Source organism: Carcharodon carcharias, chromosome 6 (assembly GCF_017639515.1).
Source record: "Carcharodon carcharias isolate sCarCar2 chromosome 6, sCarCar2.pri, whole genome shotgun sequence".
Classification (NCBI taxonomy): domain Eukaryota; kingdom Metazoa; phylum Chordata; class Chondrichthyes; order Lamniformes; family Lamnidae; genus Carcharodon; species Carcharodon carcharias.
In genome coordinates, this window is record NC_054472.1 from 106,442,916 (window position 1) to 106,465,183 (window position 22,268).

Here is a 22,268-nt window from a genome sequence, read left to right on the forward strand (position 1 = left end):
AGTTTCCAAAATGTTTTCACAGTATTTGAGGTCAGAGGCAAAAGAAGAGGATAAGAAACAACCTTCTCATAAAGGTTAACATTCCCCCATCTACAGCCCTAAATACAAGTTGAATTAATGCTTAGACTTGTCTGCAATGTGGAAGATTCCAAGCTCTACAGTATATAAGTTGTGTGATGTATAAAGATAATTGGTTTACCAATCCCACTCTTCTTGTCCTTCCCAAAAATTACCCTGGCTCTTCTCTCTTTTTGTAGAAAATGCATTGGTAATGTTGTGCCTTTAAATTGCAGCATTAGGAAGGACTACCCTAGGTCTGGCAGTATTTTGTGGATAAAGCTGCTGGATTTTTTTTCTCTGCTCTCTGTGCTGTAATATGATCCTGGTTGTGGTCTGATTGGATGCTCAGACTGACTTAAACTTGCCCAGACCCCACTTACTCTTTCAGTTCAGATTCTACAGCTCCAGGCACAGCCTCTGCTCTGATCTCACTCAGGATGAGACGCAAATGTTTCCTTTTCGTAGCTATCTTCTTTCTTCTCTTCCCTGCACTCTCCTCCTGCCCAAGCCGATGTCTGTGCTTCAGAACCACTGTCCGCTGTATGCACTTGATGCTGGATCACATTCCCAAAGTAGCACCGCAGACTGTTATCCTGTAAGTGCAGAACTTTCTTTTGAACTGTTTTGAAAAGTTGTTTCAGAAGCTGAATTCAGTTAACTTCTGACTTTGTTATGGTAATCATGTAGTCTAAGGAACTACTAAGTCTGAATTGAAGTTGATGAAGTAGGTCAAATTAATCACAGTTTGGGAATAAATTCAACATTTGTTCTGTGCTGCTGAAAAGAAGTTAAAACTATCTACTGTAAGTTCTGCAATTTTTCCATTATATAACTGATGTTAAAGTGACTACTTTGAAATGAATGGAGCAGTTCGAGAAGGATGCCAACAAGAATGAAATGCCAGTTTATTGTCACCTGCTGAGATTTGTTTAGGTTATTTTAACAAAGTTTAATGTTGCATGTGAAGAGATCTGCAAAGTGGTTTGTAGTGAATTTAGGAAAGCTAGATTATTTCATGTTTTGGACAGAATAATTAGAACCTACAGTGTTTGGATTAGTCCTACATAGGAATAGCTCCAGTTGCTTTCAACTCACTGAAAATATATTTTAATAAGGCAAAAAAGTTCTTTAAACTGTCTGCAGAAAGGAATAGCCACTGCCTGAAAGCTGTCAAGTACTTTTTGAAAAGGTTTAAGAAATTGTGCTTTATTTGCTAATGACTTAATTGGAAACCCCTCTTAAGTAATTTCTGGACCTGATCAAAATCAGTTCATTATTTTGTAAGGGTATTTTGACATTTCGAAGCAGAATTTCCTGGAAATATTGATTTTTTTCTGAAAAATTAATATTTTATGTGCTGGAGAGTTTCTGGAACTGTGGCCTGGAATCTCACTTCTTCGGAGTGAGATTTTAATCAGCCCCTTTTGTCAGTTTCTTACACTTGGGAATTGAAGATCATGGCTGTAGTTGCATAAAAATCATATTTCTCAACAATCTGTGAACTTTAAAATGAGGGTATATTAGGTCTGGGACTAGAGCAGACATGGTTGAGCTGTTAATACCTCTAATAGCCATAATTTATGGAGCATAGTTTGTGCTGGAATGAGGCCAGTGGGGACTCCACCCCACTCAAAAATGAACCTTTGTAAACTTCTCAGATTAGTATCAGTCTGGGTGGTACACACAGTCTCTTCCTACTAAATCTATTGCTATGGATATGTTTTGAGTGTAGTGTAAACAGGCTCCTGGTCTTACGTGACCTTTGATGTGCTCTGTATGCCTGTAGGAAACAGACAATTTGTACTTTGTGTGTCTGAATACTCATCCGTTCTCCACCCCAGCATAGCTGGAATGAAGAACTCTGCTGTGCAAGGAAGCAAATGTTACTGATCTCTCATCCCACTTACCTTATACTGCTGGATCCAATAGCAAACATACACTTGAAGTCCCTCTAATTGTATTTGGCATAATTAGCAGTAGAAGCAGTTTTGCTGCTCCCCTGTGGAGGGGAAGTGATGTTGGTAGCAAAGGTAACTTGTTGGCACTTACTGTCAGGACTTGAATTTTACTTTTAGCTGCAGACATGCTGACCTTTCACCCCTCCAGCACAGGCTACCATTGAACTTTTAGGCAGGTTAAGCACATAGAAAGAATAGTTGAAAACATTAAGTTTGCACTAATTACATCCCATGTAAAGTGATGACAAAAACAAGTCCTGAAAATTGTGCAATTCCCATAAAGGGTGGATGATCTGGTCTTCCAGATCACTGCCCTGAGAGTGAAGATGAAAATCTATTTCCATTGTGTCTTAATCCACACCCTGGTAAAAGGCCAAACTCATACAAAGTGTAGTTTGAATCGCACAGCTCATGGAACTTCACAGGAAGAAGCATTTAACACACAAATATGGAGCATAGTTTTACAAAACTTTGGAGCATTCAAGTTGGACAAGGTGTCATCATTATCATTGATGTCCTTTCATTACAAAAGATGATGGACATGCAGCAAACAATCTATTTCAGATGGGACATCTTCATATGACGGATCTTTGCTGATGACAGAAGAGGCCAACCCTTGAAAGGCAGGTTCTGCCACAAGTGCCATGCATGAAGCTACCAAGTGTCATTGTGGGTTGTTGTTTTTGGCTTTGGCATCAGCTGATGTTAGCAATCTATTATAACAAGAATTCAAGCAGAGTCTTCTGAAATTGTGGCTGTGAAAGATAATAGCGATTGTTAAAATGTGTTAGAAGTTTTAGAGTCAATGCCACCACTGAACTTTTCTATTAATTTAAATGATATTTTGGTTCTAATTATGAAGTGAAAATACAATTATAAGAAAGTACAATTCGTTGTTCACTGTGGTTGTGGGGTAGAGTTGGGTGTCTTCAGTGTATAGATGAAAACTAAAACAATGTTATCTCTTAGTCAGACCTAATAAAGTATTCCTCATTTCACAGGATCACAACAACAACAACTTTATATGGTCCTTTAACATAATTTCACAGGAGCACTATAAAATAAAGTTTGACACCGAACAACATTAGAAGACATTAGGTCAGATGACCAAAAGTTTGGTCAAAGAGGTAGGTGTTAAGCCTTGTCTTAAGGAGGAAAGTAAGGTGAAGACTCATTGAGGCATAGCGAGGGAATTCCAAAGCTTGGCCTAGGCAACTGAAGGCATGTCCACCAATTGTGGAATGGTTAAACTTAGGGGGTGCTCAAAAGGCCAAAACGAGAGGAGCACAGATAGCTTGGAGGGTTGTGGGGCTGGAGAAAATTACAGAGATAGAGAAGGGTGAGGCCATGGAAGGATTTAAAAACCAGGATGAGAATTTTAAAATCAAGACATTGCTTGTCTGTGAGGCATTGCAAGTCAGAGAGTTCAAGGATGATAGAGGAATGAGACTTGGTGCAAGTTAAGACACAGGCAGCAGAACATCAGATGGCCTCAAGTTTACGGAGGGTAGAATGTAGGTGACCAGCCAGGACTGTTGAAATAGTTAGTTTAGAAGTCACGGAGGCAGATAAGCTGACACAGAAGCAAAATGGAGTGATGTTACAGAGGTGGAAATAGATGGTCTTAGTGATGGCATGAATATGAGGTCAATAGCTCATCTTGGGGTCAAATGTGAAATCAAGGTTGTGAACAAACTGGCTTAATCTCAGACTGTTGTCAGACAGCTAACGAATGGAGTTTGGATGGGGACTGAAAACAATGGCATCAGTCTTCCCAATATTCAACTGCAGAACTGATCATTTTGAAACTGAGGAGAAGGTGAGAGGCGGTGAGGTAGAGCTGAGGATCATCAGCATACATGTGAAAGCTAAATCAATGTTATCTCTTAGACAGAGCTAATAAAGTATTGTGCAGTAGATTCTAAAAAAATTGCGTAGGTAAACTATACATAGAATTCCAATGCATAATATTCCTAATTCAAACTGTACAAAATTCCAGATCCAAGAATACTGTAACCATATCCAAAAATAACATTTCTTGACAAATATGTTATTCATTAGGATTTAACTATAACAAGATCTAAACACTTGGGGACTTTTCCCAGGCAAAGAGTTTGCTTGCATGCACAGAGTTAAACACCCTAGAATTGAAACTGGACTGGGATCCTGACACCATCCTGCCATCTTCCAGCTCCCTGAGTGTTGAGATTGTAGGCAAGCAGGGAACTCCCTTTGATATGTTGGGTGAGTTATTAAGTTAATTAAAAAGCCAATTAAGAATTATTTTAACCCTAATTTCCTGGCATGTCAGCAATTCACAAGGGTCACCAAGGTGGTACACAGCAGGAAGAACTTCTTCAGTGAAACTGACAGGCTGGGAAGGCTTTGGTCAGTTACACTGAAGATCTCCAGCCATGGCCATTGCAAGATTGCTACTCAAAGCACTTCCTCTCTCAGAGAGTGCTTTCACTGTTTGACAACGGATTGCCAACTTTTTGTAAGGCTTGTCTAGCATTTCACTCAACTTCAGCTGCACTTCCCAGCTACCAGCCTTCAGTATGACATATGAGCAGCTTATGTAGCTCCATCTTCCACCTCTGCTGACCACCTCTCCACTGGACTGCCAACCGGTCCAGAAACAGCAGGAGCAATACCAGCAGCAGCGCTAGCCATTTTCTCCTCAGTCACATGGTCCTTCACAGGGCAGATGGGATGGTCAGCGATATCCAACTGGAAGGAGACAAGGCCCCCACCATAGGCTGTACAAGCAAAGAATCAGCTCTTTTGACATGTATGAGCACCAGTGCCTTAGGAGATTCAAGCTCTCACAGCACGTCACTGCTAACATCTAATCAGAGGCCAGCAGCTCTCCATTGCCTGCAGTGCCAGTGAGAGAGGCGTAGGCCTGAGGTATGTAAAGGTGGGATGGGGGTCACGGGGAGGGTATTGCTGACGAGTGGGAGAGGGGATCGGAAGAAAGGACAGGTGGTGGCTTTCAGCGGGCCTCCACCACCCCTTTCCGATGCTCCACACACACACACACACACACACACACACGCACACACGCACACACCCCACCCGTTGTGTGTCAGTCTTCCTGCATGGTGAGTTCCCTGCCTGCCACTACCCTTGGCTGAATACTAGAGGTGGCAGAATGAAGCCTTTAAGTGGGCATTAATTGCCTACTTAAAGGTCTCAATTAGTGTCCAGATGGGAAGGCCATCGATGAGCCTTCTGGCTAATCGGGAGGAGGCAGAAGGTGGTGAGGTACCACTTCTACCTGCCTCCAAACTCTCCTCCTGGGGGACCTTAAATTCCACTCAGAGTACCTAAAATGTTATGCCAATCATCTGTTTTGCCCTCCTCAGACCCTTGAGCCTCTTGAAGGGACCACATTCCTGCTGCTGACTTTCTCGACAACTTCTATCCAGGCCTACAGGGTTAGAGAGGTGGTCCTCTGTGTCTTGTCCTTGGGAAAGATTACCTCACTGCAGCTGCTCAGATCCTCAAGACCTCCAGGTAAAAGTGAGAGGCCCAAAGAAAAGTTTCTCCAGGTCTTCTCTCTATTCCTGTGATTTGCTGCAGTCTCAAAAAGGGTGAACATTTGTAAGATCCTTCCTTTGACAGATTAGAAACACCATTCGTGCCTGCCCTTCCGAATTGGTCAAGCAGCCCGAAGGCAGGATGATAATGTTGTGGCTGAGTTAAAGAGCTTGGCAAAGCCTGTCCGAGTTCCCGACTAGAAAATTGTCCTGCAGTTCTACCAAGGATTCTGCCCTTAGTTACCTTCCGTATATTATTTATTTAATATCTATTTATGTTCAAAAGATTATATACAAATATTTGAAAAGTCACTGTACAGATTATCTCACAATACATATGGAAAGTTACATCAGTATTTTGGGAGAATGGATTGTAAATTAGTATTTTTGGCATACATACATTTGCAGGGACAGTGTACTTTTTAAGTGATTAATCTAGTTGTTTAGTTATGAGCCCTTAGGATCATTTGAGCTATGGTGGGGGCTAAGTAAATAATGGGATTCTGCCTACATGGATTGGCAGTCTTCCAGGATTAGCTCATCACCCTTAGCTTGTGGTGGAGGACTGCATTTAATTTACTGCTCTTCCATACTGATCTACTTATCCTTTGGGGTGACAGTGGGGAAGGCTGCGAGTTGAAGTGGGGGGTGGGGTGGGGTTGGATTTAAGTTTGTTGGAATAGTGACACTTGCATGGGACTCCAGGAAGGAGCTTTTGACTACTTGGTTCTTCTTGAGCTACAACAGAAGCTATGCTTCACCCGTTCCTACTGGGCATGTGTTGCATGGATATTTTCCTCAGATTTTGTTGTGGGGAAAAGTTATATAGGGGGAAGACAAGAAGAATTGCACCTTTCTTTTTGTAGCTAATGATATACAGTCTGAAACTTGAATGTAACATAACAAATATGTTCAAAGGGCAGCCCCCATTTCTATAGCAGGCACATTTGTCAAGCCATTTTTCCCAGCGTACATGGTGACCAGCATAACCAAGAATTTTGATTTCAAAGCTGGGCACTGCTAAATAATTTACTCATAGCATAGGTTTAAATTTTACTTTCAAAATGGAGAAAGTATTATATTGCTGATGTCATAAATATTCCAAAAAGAGTTGTGTTTTCTGATTATGTTGACTGCAATACAATTATGTTTTGTTAAGCAAACTGAGTTGCTAAAGGTACCTTAAAAATTAAAAGACAATATCAATTCTAAATAAAAGGGATATGTCTGACTACTGTTAGGGATGAATTTCCTAATCCATCACAGATCTTTCCTCAGAGTACTGAGTCCTGTAGACCAGATGAGCAGCAGTTTATGCCATGAGGGAATGCTGTAGAAAAAGTTCATTTTGGCCATCTTCTCATTTGTTTAAAACACAAAATATGATTATGTACATGATGCCAGACCACATCATTATGTCATTTGCATCTGACTTTGTTGTGTGGGAAAAGAAACACGCCCTCCTACAAAGAGATGTGCCAAACATTGTTTCTTGGAGATCTCAGATGGTTGTTGCTAATTCAATTGACATGGATGGTTTTCACAGGTCCGAGATGATTAGCTTATTTTTGTCTATGTAATTCATCAGCTAATGGAAATGCTATTGATGTAATTATGTTTTAAAAAGAACATTTACTCAGGTATTGATTTTTTTCCTAAACATTCAGATAAAAACTGCTGGTTTATAGGAACATTTTAGGCTGAATTTACATCCTTATTGACGCAACAGGCTGAATTTTCCTGGCCCCATCCATGGTTTTGAGCTTGGAGGAGTTGGGGTTGGGGGTTGCTGCTGGGGAAATAGGGGGAGTTGCATCAGAATGGCTTCCAAACACATTCTTGCTGTTGGAAACTTTTCCAGGGGCAGGATGGACCTGAATCAGTTGCCCGCACTACCGAGGCATATAGCCTGTTTACATATTTAAGACTCCTATCAGGTGGGACGCTCACCGGCATTTTGCCACAAGTAAAATGACCCCCCACTGCTCACAAAGGCCATAAGCTCAATGGGGGCAACCTCTCTGAAGCAGTCCAGATGGCTATTGGAGCTGAAGGCTCCATCTCCCAAAGAGGAGGCTGGGGTTATGAAAAGCAGCATCGCCACCCTCCCCCACTTCTCCCCTCAACAATCCAACTATAGGCATTCCCTTCTGGTCCAGGTGGCCTACTGACTTTCCCCCTCTGACATCAGGAGCTAGCATACCATCCTTAATAAGACAGTGGGTGCAGAGGCAGCCAGTTAGAGACTGCCTCTAGGGAATTTTGCTGAACTGGTCTTGCTGTTGGCAAGTGCAGGCTCAAGACCTCCATTTGGTCCCAATTTCGGCGTCCTGAAGCTCATAGCAAAATTTAGCTCAGCATACTCCAATGTCTGTGCTGAAGCTAGGCACCACAACTTAGGTTTAAAATTACAGGGAATGTTTCTTCTAAAAAAATTACTGGTTACTACATTTTAGCATTATGGAACTGTAAGAAGGCCCAGGACTTCTGATTTCTGGATGGTCATACCCCAGAGCTACCCTGGAAAGTGTGCTGGGGGACCACTCGGAAGTCCCAACGTAAGACTATGGGGGAATTGCCTGGGAAGTTTGGACTTCCAACAGGCAATTTCCCGTGTCTACAAGCATTCAAAACTGAGTTAAAGTCAGAGACTTCGGATGGTTCCAACTCTCTTGCCAGAATTTTTACTCAGCAAAGCTTAGAAGGATTAAAACCTTTTCTAACTCCTGGGTAACTATATGTCTGAACCCCTGATTCCGCACTGCACTCCCTGACTACCCCCCATTCATCTGACACCCCACCCTACCACTCACCCATTCACCAGCCACCCTATTGTCTTATCAGCTTAACTTACACACCTACTTTCTTTCTGTAGCTGCTCAAAGTAGCTTTTGGATCTTTAATTTCTCTACTTGCTGGAATATGGCAGCTAGTGCTGTAAAAAGGGGGCTTGGCTTGGCTGCCCCAATGATTCTGCATAACGAAGAAGCAGTCCCAAAACTGGTATGCTCCACATTTCTGAAGAGGCCCGGTGTGAAATCCACACCAGAAATGTGCAGCTCCATCTTAGGACACAAAGATAGGAGCAGAGTGGCAATCTGATGGTGATTGCCGCTTCTTGGAAGATTTGGCCCCTTATTATTCAGGTCAGAACTTGGGACAATTTATAAAAATTCATTCTTGGGATGAGAATTTTGCTGGCAAGCCCAGCATTTATTGCCTATCCCTAATTATTCTTGAGAAGGTGGTGGTGAGCTGCCTTCTTGAACCACTGTAATCCCTGCGGAGTAGGTAGATCAGCAGTGTTGTTTCGGAAGGGAGTTCTAGGATTTTGACCCAGCAACAGTGAAGGAATGGCAATATAGTTCTGAGCCAGAATGGCGAGTGGCTTGGAGGGAAACTTGTAGGTGGTGGTGTTCCCATGCGTCTGCTGCCCTTGCCCTTTTAGATGGTAGAGGTTGCGGGTTTGAAAGGTGCTGTTGAAGGAGTTTTGAAAAGTTGCTGCAGTGCATCTTATAGATGTTATAAACTGCTGCCACTGTGCGCTGATGGTGGAGGCAGTGATTGTTTAAAGTGGTGGAAGGGATGCCAATCAAGAAGCTGCTATGTCCTGGGTGGTGTCAAGTTTCTTAAGTATTTATTCAAGCTGTACTTATTCAAGCAAGTGGACAGTATTCCATCACACCATTAACTTGTGCCTTGTAGGTGGTGGACAGACTTTGGAGATCCAGGAGGTGAGTTACTTGCCACAAAATTCCAAGCCTCTGATCTACTCTTGTTGCCTCAGTATTTATATGGATGTTCCAGTTCAGTTTTTGGTCAACGGTAACAACCAGGAGGTTGATGGCGAGGGATTCAATGGATGGCAATGCTGTTGAATGCCAAGGGGAGATGGTTAGATTCTCTCTTGCTGACATTTGTTTGGCACAAATGTTACTTGGCACTTATCAGGCCAAGCCTGTCCAGATCTTGATGCATTGCAGGTGTGAACTGCTTCAGTATCTGAGGAGTTGGAATGGCACTGAACACTATACAATCATCAATGAATATCCCCATTTCTGACCTTATAATGGAGGTAAGGTTTTTGAAACAGCTGAAGATGGTTGGGCCTAGGACACTACCCTGAGGAACAGCTGCAGCAATGTTCTGGGTCTGAGATGATTGGACTCCAACAACCACAGCCACCTTCAATTTGTGCTAGGTGTGACTCCAACCAGTGGACAGTTTTCTCCATGATTCCCATTGACTCCAGTTTTGCAAGGGCTCCTTAATGTCACAAAAACAGAAAATGCTGGAAAAACTCAGCATTTATGGAGAGAGAAAAACAAAGTTAATGCTTCGAGTCCATATGATCCTTCTTCAGAGCTGAAGAAAAGTGGAAATGTGATAAAATTTACACTTTTTAAGGGGGGTGGAGCTGGATAGAAGGCCAGCGATAGGTAGGGACAAAGGAGGGATTGGCTTAGATGTCATGAACTAAAGGACAAAGGGATTGTTAATGGTAGTGGTTAGTGCTAAAAAAAGGTGTTAATAGTGGCGTAAAGGTAAGAAAGCAGAATGCGATTATAGCAGAACAAGTGAAAGAACAATGTGGAACAAGTGACAGATGGCTCTATAGGGGATTGGGTGGGGGAAGGGGGCAGTGGTAAGGAAAAAAGGATAGAAAATGGGATAAAAAAAGGATAAAACTATGGATAAATGAATTGAAATAAAACAAGTGGATAAAAAAATGAATGTAGAAGAAAGGAGATTTTAAAAAAGGGTTGAGGATGAGGGAGAGAGTTCATGGTTTGAAGTTGTTGAGCTCAAATGTTAAGTCCAGAGGCTGCAAGGTGCCTAATCAGAAGATGAGATGCTGCTCCTCCAGTTTGCGTTGAGATTCACTGGAACATTGCAACAGGCCAAGGGCAGACATTGATCATGAGAGCAGGGTGGTGTGTTGAAATGGCAAGTGACAAGGAGGTCTGGGTCATGCTTTCAGACAGATCGAAGGCGTTCTGCACAGCGGTCACCCAGTCTGCGTTTGGTTTCCCCAACGTACAGGAGACCGCATTGGGAGTAGCGGATGCAGTAGACTAAGGGTTATACAGACTCAAAGCATTAACTTTGTTTTTCTCTCTTCACAGATGCTGTCAGACCAGCATTTTCTGTTTTTGCTTCAGATTTCCAGCATCCACAGTATTTTGCTTTTATCTCCTTGATGTCACACTCGGTCCCTGTCACTGCCTCCTCAACTCTGGAATTCAGCTCTTTTATCCACGTTTGGACCAATGATTTAATGAGGTTTGGAGCTGGGTGGCACTGGCAGAACTCAAACTGAACATTGGTGAACAGGTTGTTGCTGAGTACGTGCCAATTGATAGCACTGCGACAACACCTTAATCACTTTGCAACTGATCGAGAGGAAGCTGATAGGGCTGGAATTGGCTGGATTGTATTTGTCTTGCTTTCTGTGGGAAGGACATACCTGGGCAATTTTCCATGTTGTCCGCTAGATGCTTGAGCATCTATTCTCAATTGTGTTAACTACTGCTGAATGCAATGCACTGTACATAGGAACATAGAACCTAGGAACAGGAGTAGGGCAATTGGCCCTTTGAGACTGCTCAGCCATTAAATAAGGCCATGGCTGATCTGAATGTGGTCTCAGCTCCACTTTCCTGTTTGCCACCCCATAAGCCTTGACTTCTTTGTCTATCAAAAATCTATCTGATTCAGCCTTGAATAAATTTAAAGACTCAGCCTCCACTATTTTCTGGGGAAGAGAATTTCATAGACTAATGACCCTCTGAGCAAAAAAATTCTCCTAATCTCTGTCATAAGAGGGAGACCTCTCATTCTTAAACTATGTGAGATGAAAAGGAATTATTTTTCTCAAAAGGTCGTGAATCTGTGGAATTCACTACCTTAGAGTGCAGTGGATGCTGGGATGCTGAATAAATTTAAGGAGGCGATAGACAAATTTTTAATTAGTAATGGGTTGAAAGGTTATGGGGAGAGGGCAGGAAATTGGAGTTGAGGCCAAAATGAGATCCGCCATGATCATAATGACTGGCGGGGCAGGCTCGAGGGGCTGAATTGCCTACTCCTGCTCCTAGTTCTTATGTTCTTATGTCCTCTAGTTTTCGTCTCCCCCAAGTGGAGACATCCAGGTATTCACCCTATCAAGTCCTCTCAAGATCTTATATGCTTCAATAAGATCACCTCTCATTCTCAAATCAAACTGATATAAGCCCATTCATACCACTCCATCAATGTGTCCTGGCTTCAGTTTCAGAGAAACATTAATGTGCACCAGAGGGCCACATTGTGGACAGTTTTTCAATTAAACAACATGTACACCAGGAACAAAATTAAATCTTTCCAAACTAATTTCATTCAGGAACCGTACAGACATCACAGTATATTTTTGTCCTACCAATGTGGGGTGAATTTGAGCACTGACCCCATAGCTGAAATGCTTTATTGAAAAGAAACAACCAGTGTTTAACTTACAATTTAAGTCTTCTGACCTGTGTTATGGGTGCTGATTAGAAGCAGGTCAGTACTGCTATGGTTGTTTGATTAATTAATGTTCTTGTCGCACGATGAACTTATTCTGGATATGTGCAATAGGCCAGATATATTCTTTGCAGCCATCTTGTGCAACTCAGCTATTAGAAATAGATATTGTTAATTTATTTATGCTAACAGAGTATGACTGCAACTGGAATCAGAACATATACTATAATAAATATATACTATATATAAAAACAGAAAATGCTGGAAAAACTCAACAGGCAGAATTTTACAGCCCGGTTTCGGCAGGGACTGGGCTGTAAAATGCGCGAGACATTCTAAATCCCGTTGGCTTCGGCGGGAATATAAAATCCCGCTGCTGTAAAATTCTGCTCAACAGGTTTGGCAGCATCTGTGGAGAGAGGAACAGAGTCAACAGAAAAAAGAGTCATATGGACTTGAAAATTAACTGTTTCCCTCTCCACAGATGCTGCCAGACCTGCTGAGTTTTTCCAGCGTTTTCTGTTTTTATTTCAGATTTCCAGAATCCGCAGCATTTTGCTTTTATCATGTACATTTCATGATGTTTTCTTTTAATGATAAGGGTGTTTGTTTAATGAGACTTACATTACAGTAGAACTTTTTATTATGTTAATATACATGGCTGTTATAATCAGGAGGTACAGGATAAAACATAGGACTGCTAACGTTGCCCCATTATTAAAAATGGGAGGAAGGATAGACCAGGAAATTACAGGCCTGTGGTGGAGAAGTTACTAGAAAGAATTCTAAGGGACAGAATATATCTGCACTTGGAGAGACACGGTTTCATCAGGGATAGTCAACATGGATTTAAGGGAAGGTCGTGCTTGACAAATTTGATCGAATCTTTTGAGGAGGTAACCAGGAGTATTGATGAGGGTTATGCATTTGATGTGGTCTACATGGACTTTAGCAAAGCTTTTGATAAGGTCCCTCAAGGCAGACTGGTCAAGAAAGTAAGAACCCATTGGATGCAAAGCAAAGTGGCATGTTGGATCCAAAATTGGCTGAGAGGCAGGAAGCAGAGGGTGATGGTAGAGGGATGTTTCTGAGACTGGAAGTCTGTTTCCAGTGGGGTTCCGCAGTGCTCAGTGCTGGGGCCTTTGCTATTTGTGATGTACATAAATGTTTTGGACTTAAATGTGGGAGGTATGATCAAGAAGTTCTTGGATGACTCAAAAATTGGTAGAGTCGTAAATAGTGAAGAGGATAACCATAAACTGCAGGAGGATATCAAAGGATGGGTCAGATGGGCAGATCAGTGGCAGTTGGAACTCAACCTGGAAAAGTGTGAGGTAATGCACTTGGGGAGGGCTAACAAGGCAAGGGATTTCACAATGAATGCTAGGACCCTGGAAGGACTGAAGATCAGAGGGTCCTTGGTGTGCATATCCATAGACTTCTGAGGGTAGCAGGACAGGTGGATAAGGTGGTTAAGAAGGCATATGGGATACTTGCCTTTATTTGCCGAGGCATAGAATACAAGAGCAGGGAGGTTATGCTGGAACTATATAAAACCTTGGAGCACTGCGTGCAGTCCTGGCCATCACATTATAGGAAGGATGTGATTTCACTGGAGAGGGTGCAGAGGAGATTTACCAGGATGATGCATGGTCTGAGCTATGAGGAAAGATTGGATAGGCTGGGGTTATTTTCCTTGGAGCAGCGATTGTTGAGAGGGGACCTGATAGAGGTGTACTAGATTATGAGGGGCATGAATAGGGTGGATAGGAAGGCATTTTTTTCATTAGTAGAGGGATCAATAACCAGGGGGCATAGATGTGCGGTAAGAGGTAGATGGCTAAGAGGTGAGTTCAGGAGAAATTTTTTCGCCCAGAGGGTGGTGGGAGCCTGGAACTCACTGCCTGAAAGGGTGGTTGAGCCAGAAACTCTCGTAACATTTAAGAAGTATTTAGATATTCACTTGCGTTGCCATAGCCTCCAGGGCTATGGGCCAAGCATTGGAAAATGGGATTAGTGTAGTCAGATCTTTGTTGACCGGCGCAGACACGATGGGCCAAAAGGCCTCCTTCTGTGCTGTAAATGTCTATGAGTCTATAAAACATGCTGAAGCATTCATTAGGACTATAATGAAAGATTATTACAAAGAAAAAGTAGACAAATCAACAAACCACTCTCTAGCTTAGTGCTGTTGGCATTAGAAAAGGTTAGTTTTATTTTTACTGTATAATGGCTTGCTGAGGCCATTTTGCAGCTTAACAATCACCTATTGAATTTCTAATGAAAGCTCCAGTATGCTTTATACTGGAACAGGGAGAAAACACATAATACCTTGTGCTTAATCAGCATGAATTCCTATATTCCAACTTAAAATAGGCTTGAACAGTCATTATAACCATTAGTATATGGGACAGTGGCAGTTTAAGAATTTGCAGCTTGGCACTTGAATCACGTTCCATGAATTTAGGCTTCTATTAAACACAAGTCATTGTTCCCTTGACCAATGAAATTACTTCTTTGTACAGGGAGTCTTACACAAGAAGTTCACAGTTTTAAATTATAGATTAGTTGGATACTAAAGACATCAATACAGTTGGCTGTTAGAAGAAGTGTAAGTTATATGTAGGTAAAATATAAAGATATGCAATCAATCCTAAGTTCAATGTTTCCATGTAAATTTTTTTTTGGAAAATGCACCCTTAAATGGTGACAGCATTACCACTAAGAGACAAGAGAAATATGATTCTGTGCCAGGAACACTCTTGCTGTTTGGCACAACAGTTGTTTTAATGTGATGATAGATGTCTCAAAACTGAAAGTGGGCATCTGTTGTCAAATATTCAGCAATGTTTGCATGATTTAATCAAAACCTACCATAGCCCTATTAAGATTTAAACAACAGTGTATGTTTGAATATATCATTGAACAATCAAAAATGTTTTCATTAATCTACACAGCAAAACATGTGGTAAAAGCACAAACACATGGGGCAGGCTTTTCTGGTCGGCAAGTTGGGGCGGAGCCCGCTCACTGGCTCGTGAGATGACGCGGGGATACGTCTGGCGTGCGTCCCGCTGTCGCCCTGCGTCATTTGGATTGTCAGTTCGGTGGGCCATTAAAAAGCCAACTAACATGATTGATGGACCTGCCTGTCCAACCTTAAGTTTGGCAGGCAGGCCAGGAGCCCAGGCGGGCCTCGGGAAAAGTATGAAGCCTCATCCATGGGCAGGATGAAGCTTCATGATGGTCTTTAAATTTTGACGAAACATTTCAAAAAAAGTTATGGACATGTCCCAACTCATGAGGGGACCTGGCAGGAAAATTTTTCAATCCTCTTTATTTCAAGTTTTACATCGGAAATGATCTCCCTGAGGCAGCACTTTGCATGAAAGAGCTCACTCTAGGCCGAGGGAATCCCCCCCTGCCTGCACAGGGAGCACATAGCGCATAGCGCTTCCTGGCGCATGTCACGCTGGTCAGGCTTTAATTGACCCACCCACTTAAAATGGCTGCCGGGGGCGCTGATTGGAGGCCCACCCGCCAACGCCTATTCCTGCTCTTCCCCACCCCCCCCCCCCACGGGGAAAATGTTGGCCATAGTATGTAAAACATAAAGCGCTAGTATCGTTTTCATATGTGAGGGCTTAATCAATTATACAAGAAAGTCAGACACATTGAAGTCTTTCAAATCTATCTTCCAGTGGTTACAACATGTACTATCAGGATACCTCTACAAAAAAACACTTCTTTGTTTAGAGCTTTCGGGAGATATGTGAATATTTTGACTGAAATTAAATATATTCAAAAATATCTTTGAACAGTTATATTGCATAGAACTTTGGAAATGTAACTGCTTCTGTCTGCTTTTGGGAAGCAATTTTTATTAATTCATGGGATGCGGTTATCGCTGGCAAGGACAGCATTTATTGCCCATCCCTAATTATCCATGAGAAGGTAGTGTTGAGCCACCTTCCGAAACAGCTGTAGTCCATGTGGTGTTAGTGCACCTACAGTGTTGTTTGGCTTGGCCTAAATAGCCAAGTGGTTATGGTACTGGGTTTGTAACCCCAAGATCAAGAGTTCAAATCTCACAATGGCAAACTATGAAACAATGTAACTTCATCTGAAACAGATGGAAATGGGTTTGTACTCAAAAGAGTTACAGTGTTGTTAGGAGAGAGTTCCAGGGTTTTTACCCAATGGCAGTGAAGAAACAACGATATATTTCCCAGTCAGGATGGTGAATGCCTTGGAGAAAAGCTTGCAGATGGCGATGTTCCTATGCATCAGCTGTCATTGATCCTCTTGGTGTAGAGGTTATGGATTTGGAATGTGTAGTCAAAAGAGCCTTGGCAAGTTCTGCAGTGTATCTTTGTAGATGATACATACAGTTACCACTGTGTGCCAGTGTAGAGGGAGTGAATATTTAAGTTGTTGGATGGGATGCCAGCCAAGCAGGTTGCTTTGTCCTGGATGGTGTCGAGCTTCTTAAGTGTTGTTGGAGATGCACTCATCCAGGCAAGTGGAGAGTATTCCATCACACCCCTGAATTATTCCTTGTAAATGGTGGACAGGCTTTGGGGAGTCAGGAGATGAGTTACTCGCTAAACAATACCCAACTTCTGACCTGCTCTTGTAGCCACAGTATTTAAATAGCTGGTTCAGTTATGGCCCAGGATCTTGATGGTTCGGGATTTGGCAATGTTAATGCCATTTAATATCAAGGGAGATGATTATATTCTCTCTTTTTGGAGATGGTCAATGCCTGGCATGTTTTTATAGCATGACTTGTCATTTATCAGTCCAAGTCCAGATGTTGTCTAGATTTTGCTGCATGTGGGCACAGACTTCCTCATTGTGTGAGGAGCTGTGAACGGCACTGAGAACTGTGCAATCATCAGTGAACATCCCTACTTCTTGACCTGATGATGGAGGGAAGGTCATTGATGAAGCAGCTGAAATGCTGGAACCTGGCATCAACCTTGGGCCTGAGTGAACAAAAGGCAATGATAAGTGGATAGTTTGGTTTTAATTTAAGATTTTCAACATATTAATGATTTAGATCAATTTATTAGTTGCTCCTTTTTTGTTGTCTGAAAACAATGTGAAAATTATCGGAGGAAAAAGTCAGCGATCAGTCAATGTCTTTCTTTCCTGCTGGAATGATTATCCTATTAAACGATTTCTGTTTTTAATTGGTAAAATATTGGATGTTCAAATATTCATCCCTTTTACCTACTAATTATAGGTATTTCCAAGGCAGTCTTTTGTCTAACTTAGATGAAAAGAGAGCTTTGAGAATAGTGATGATGCATGGCTAAAATACAGAACTTTAAGTGCTGCTAGTAACTCTGGCCAGGGTTTTACATTTGGCGTGCGAGGACGGGCCTGACATGCTGGAAAGTAAAATGATGCGCAATGACGTTGGGTGTGCGCCTGGCGTCGTTGTGCAGACTCGCGATGTTTTGTTTGGCAGGCGTGCACTGGTGTCAGCTGCGCACCCGCCGATACTTAAAAGGCCTATTAAGGCCATTTGGAACCTCATTAACTTGAAATATATGCTGCCCGTCCAACCTAACGGTTGGTGGGCAGGCGAAAAAACAAAGTATCTTTACATTTTTTAGGAAACCTCATCCACGAGCGAGATGAGGTTTCCTAAAGCTTTTACAAATTGAATAAAAATTTTCTTTGAAAAATAAAAACATGTCCCATCTCATGTGGCACAGTCACAGGGACGTGCTTCATTAAATTTTTAATGTTATTAGTAATTTCTTTAAAAGGCACTTCAATCTCCCTGAGGCAGCTCCATGCTGAACCCGACTCTCCCTCTTCCCTCTGCCCATAGGTAGCGCTCACTATCGTGATCCACACAGGGTGGGCCTTAATTGGCCACCTCACCCACTGCCAATTCCTAAGGTGGGATTTTCCGGCGCTGCCCACTGCTGGGATCGTCAATGGACGTTTGGCTGGTCTGCCCCATGCCCAGCAGCAGGTCCCGCCACATCAGGGTCGGATAACCCTGGCCGTAGTCTTTTGCCATTATGAAAATGATCTGATTTGTCTTTTTTATACTGAAAGTGGCTACCCTCACATTTCCCCACGTGAAGTTCCAGCTGGCAATTATGCCCACTCATTTAAACTGTTTATGGTCCTTTGGAACTTTCTGCTCCGATCCTCACATGGTGCTCCTAAAATACACTGTGAATACCCTTCCTCCCCTCAGCGAGGTTTATAGCAGGTAGCTTTGCAGTGAACTGGCAAAAGCATGATGGGCTGAATAGCTTCCACCTGTGATGAGGTTTCCATGAATCTGTCGCAACACATAATTAGAATATCAACTACAGGAGGGGCCGAAAAACAGAGGATATTGCACCTGTCGCTTGTTGTATTATCCTGCTCAATTTTCATTTCCATCTTCCATTTTACACCTAATTTTGGTAATGCATATAGGAAACCATTTTACTACCAGGCTTTATATTTTAATCTCATTAGCCAATACTTTCAAACACAAAGCCAGTTCTTTATTCGAGGAGATGACAAGAAGTCCTAAGTATGGAAACTTCTATTGCACGATAGAAGTGCCAGCAGTTTGCAGATATCCTCATTGTGTAGGATACATTTGAGGCTATACTCCTAACTGGAAGCCTCATTTGGCATGAGCATTAATTGAAGTATGGGGTGTGATGGTAAGTGTGCACAATTCATTGTCCTCTCAATTTTCTGGTGGAAAAGTAGGAAGGGCACAAATCAGGTACACTGACCTCATGTCTGATTCTCTTCTGCTCTTGTTGAGTGACGCTTCACACAGGCAAATGAGCTGTATATAATTTAGTTGCGTGCATTATGGCTAAAAGTTGCACAAACATGGGGACTGCTGAACACCCCACCTTGCTTGCCATGTAGTCACTTTAACTCGTGTAAATATATCAAACAAGTAGTTTAAGTCTATTTTTTTTACCTGCCTTTTCCATTGTTTCAAAGTTTAGAGTATCAAACAAGTGGCTATCAATTTGATAATAGAAGACAACTGTCTCTGTTTTACATATTACAATAGTTTACACATATTTGATTACCTTGAAGAGAAGAGTGTAGGCATACTGAAATGAGATGTCCATCAACATATGTGCAATTTTAAAGAACATTTGAAAATATTAATGGGAAGTATATGACAACAAGTGAATGAGAATGGAACAAAAATAAAAATACCTGGAAAAACTCAGCAGCTCTGGCAGCATCTGCGGAGAGGAACACATTTAATGCTTCGAGTCCTTATGACTCTTCAACAGAACTAAGTAAAAATGGAAAAGAGGTGAAATATAAACTGGTTTAAGGAGTGGGGGGAGGGTAGATCTGGTTTAAGGGCTTTTATTTCACCTCTTTTCTATTTTTACTTAGTTCTGTTGAAGAGTCATACGGACTCGAAACGTTAACTATGTTCCTCTCTGCAGATGCTGCCAGACCTGCTGAGTTTTCCAGGTATTTTTATTTTTGTTTTGGATTTCTAGCATCTGCAGTTTTTTTGCTTTTAATGAGAATGGAACTATTGATCTGGAAAGTATTAAAGCTCCGGTAATAAACCTTTCCTATAATATCCCTGTGATCAGCCTGACTATCAGAAACTAGGAAGCCAAGGTTTAACTTCAGTAAGATAATGGGGGTGTTAATCTGACAGTTCCGTTTTCAAATATAAAAAATCCAAAACAAAAACAGAATTACCTGGAAAAACTCAGCAGGTCTGGCAGCATTGGCAGAGAAGAGCAAAGTTGACATTTCTAGTCCTCATGACCCTTCAACAGAACTGAGTAAAATTAGGAGAGGGGTGAAATATAAGCTGGTTTAAGGTGGGAGGGGTGGGGGGAGAGAAGTGGGGGTGTGGTGGTTGTAGGGACAAGCAAGCCAAAGCTTGTCCCTTCAACCACCAACCCCCCCCTACTTCTCTCCCCCCACTCCCCCCCACCTTAAACCAGCTTATATTTCACCCCTCTCCTAATTTTACTCAATTCTATTGAAGGGTCACGAGGACTCGAAACATCAACTTTGCTCTGCTCCGCCGATACTGCCAGACCTGCTGAGTTTTTCCAGGTAATTCTGTTTTAGTTCTCTTTTCAAGTTTGGTTTAGTATGCAATTTGTAAATATATTTCAGTAGTCATTTTTTTAACACCTTTTGAGGTGCACTCTTTGAACTGAATATAAATCACTTTCATTTTATCTCCCATAGTGACTTAACATAAATCGGGGTGTAAAACAGCTTGAATTGTTGTTTGATGAATGCCACCTGAAGTGTATTGTTACAGAGCAATTATGAGCTGTTGGCCTGACTTGACTAGTCTATGGTCTATGGCTGGGATTTTCCAGCCCCATCATGTCAGGACCTGCCGCTGCGGGTGATTCGGCGATCCAGTCCATTGAGTTTTGGTGGACCGATCATCTTGGTGGCAGGCAGGGCCTGAAAATCCCACCCCATGTTTCTCATTTCACTGCCTTGAAGTTGATCTAATTCAGTCCATTGGATCATGATTCAGTATCGCTAAAAATCATATCTATGCAATAATATGTATTCCCACTAAACTGCTGACCGCCTAAGTTCCGTTCCTGGTCCCCAGATTATCAGAAACTATTAACAGTTTCCTCTCTTCAAGTGTTGTCCTTTCTTCATTAAATCTTCCATCATCATCCATCTCCTCAAAGAAAGAACCCTTGACCCAATATCCTTAAACTACCTCCCCATCTCCAACCACCCTTTCCTCTCTAAAGTCCTTGAACAAGAGCAGTTTAGATAAAGATATTCAAAATCACGAGGGATCTGGACACAGCAGATGGAGAGAAACTGTTCTGATTGGCAGAAAGATCAAGAACCAGAGGGCACCAGATTTAAGGTAATTGGCAGAAAAAGCAATGGCGATATGAGGAAAAATTTGTTCACATGGCGATTGGTTAGGATCTAGGATGCACTGCCTGAGAGTGCCGTGGAGACAGATTCACTCAAGGCATTCAGAAGTGAATTGGGTTATTATCTGAAAAGGAAGAATATGGAGGGTTACGTGGAAAAGGCGATGGATTGACTCTTGGTGAATTGTTCCTTCAGAGACCCAGCACAGACACAACCAGCCAAAGGCTTCTGTGCTTTAATGACTCTATGATTCTATGAACATGTTGTCACCTCCCAAATCTGTGCCCAGCTTTCCCAGAGCTCTATGTTTAAATCTCTCCAATCAGGTTTCCACCCCTCCCACAGTAGTGAATGTTTCTTATCAATATCACAAATTACGTCCTTTTTTTTCATTCATTCACAGGGTCTGAGTATCGGTATTTGTTGCCCATCTCTATTTGCCCTGAGAAGGTGATGGTGAGCTGCCTTCCTGAACTGCTGCAGTCCATGTGATGTTGGTACACCTACAGTGCTGTTAGGGAGGGAGTTTCAAGTTTTTGACCCAGTGACAGTGAAAGAGAGAATATAGTTCCAAGTCAGGATGGTGAGTGGCTTAGAGTGGAACTTGCAGGCTGTGGTGTTCCCATCTATCTACTGCCGTCATCCTTCTAGATGGTACAGGTCATGGGTTTGGAAGATGCTATGGAAGGAGTTTTGGCAAATTGCTGCAGTGAATCTTATAGATGGTATAGGCTGCTGCCATTGTGCGCCAGTGGTGGAAGGAATAATGTTTATAGTGGTGGAAGGGGTGCTGACCAAGCAGACTTCTTTGTTCTGAATGTTCGTTGTAGCTGTGCTCACCCAGGCAAATAGGGATTATTTTGGCCTTTAAATGGTGGGCAGGTACTGGGGAGTCAGGAGGTGAGTTACCTACTGCAGAATTTCTAGACTCTGACCTATACTTGTCATCACAGTATTTACATGGCTGTTCCAGTTAAGTTTATGGTCAATAGTAACTCCCAGGATTCAGTGATGGGAATGCTGTTGAATATCATGGGGAGATGATTAGATTTTCTCTTGTTGGAGATTGTCATTGAGTGGCTGTGACAAAGTTAAATTATCCCTCCTCATCTTTCTTGACCTGTCTACAACTTTTGACATGATTGACCAAGCTACCCTCTTCCTAGGCCCTCTACACTGTTGCTCAACTGGGTGGGACTACCCTCACTTGGTTCCATTCTTATCTAACAATTCTTACCGATTCAGTGTGTTACTTGCAATGGTTTCTCTCCCTAAAGCATTACCTCTGGTGCTCCTCAAGAATCTATCCTTGGAC

General features: G+C 42.2%; 1 protein-coding gene across 1 annotated transcript in view; it reads left to right on the top strand.

Annotated features, from left to right (window-relative positions):
- Positions 1 to 454: 454 nt before the first annotated feature.
- The window catches only part of LOC121279297 (peroxidasin homolog), a 659,434-nt gene continuing 637,620 nt past the window's right edge, over positions 455 to 22,268 (top strand). Inside the window, exon 1 of the mRNA XM_041190436.1 lies at positions 455 to 655. Coding sequence (XP_041046370.1) covers positions 498 to 655 — 158 coding nt within the window. The 5' untranslated portion in view covers positions 455 to 497. The remainder of the gene's footprint in view (positions 656 to 22,268) is intronic.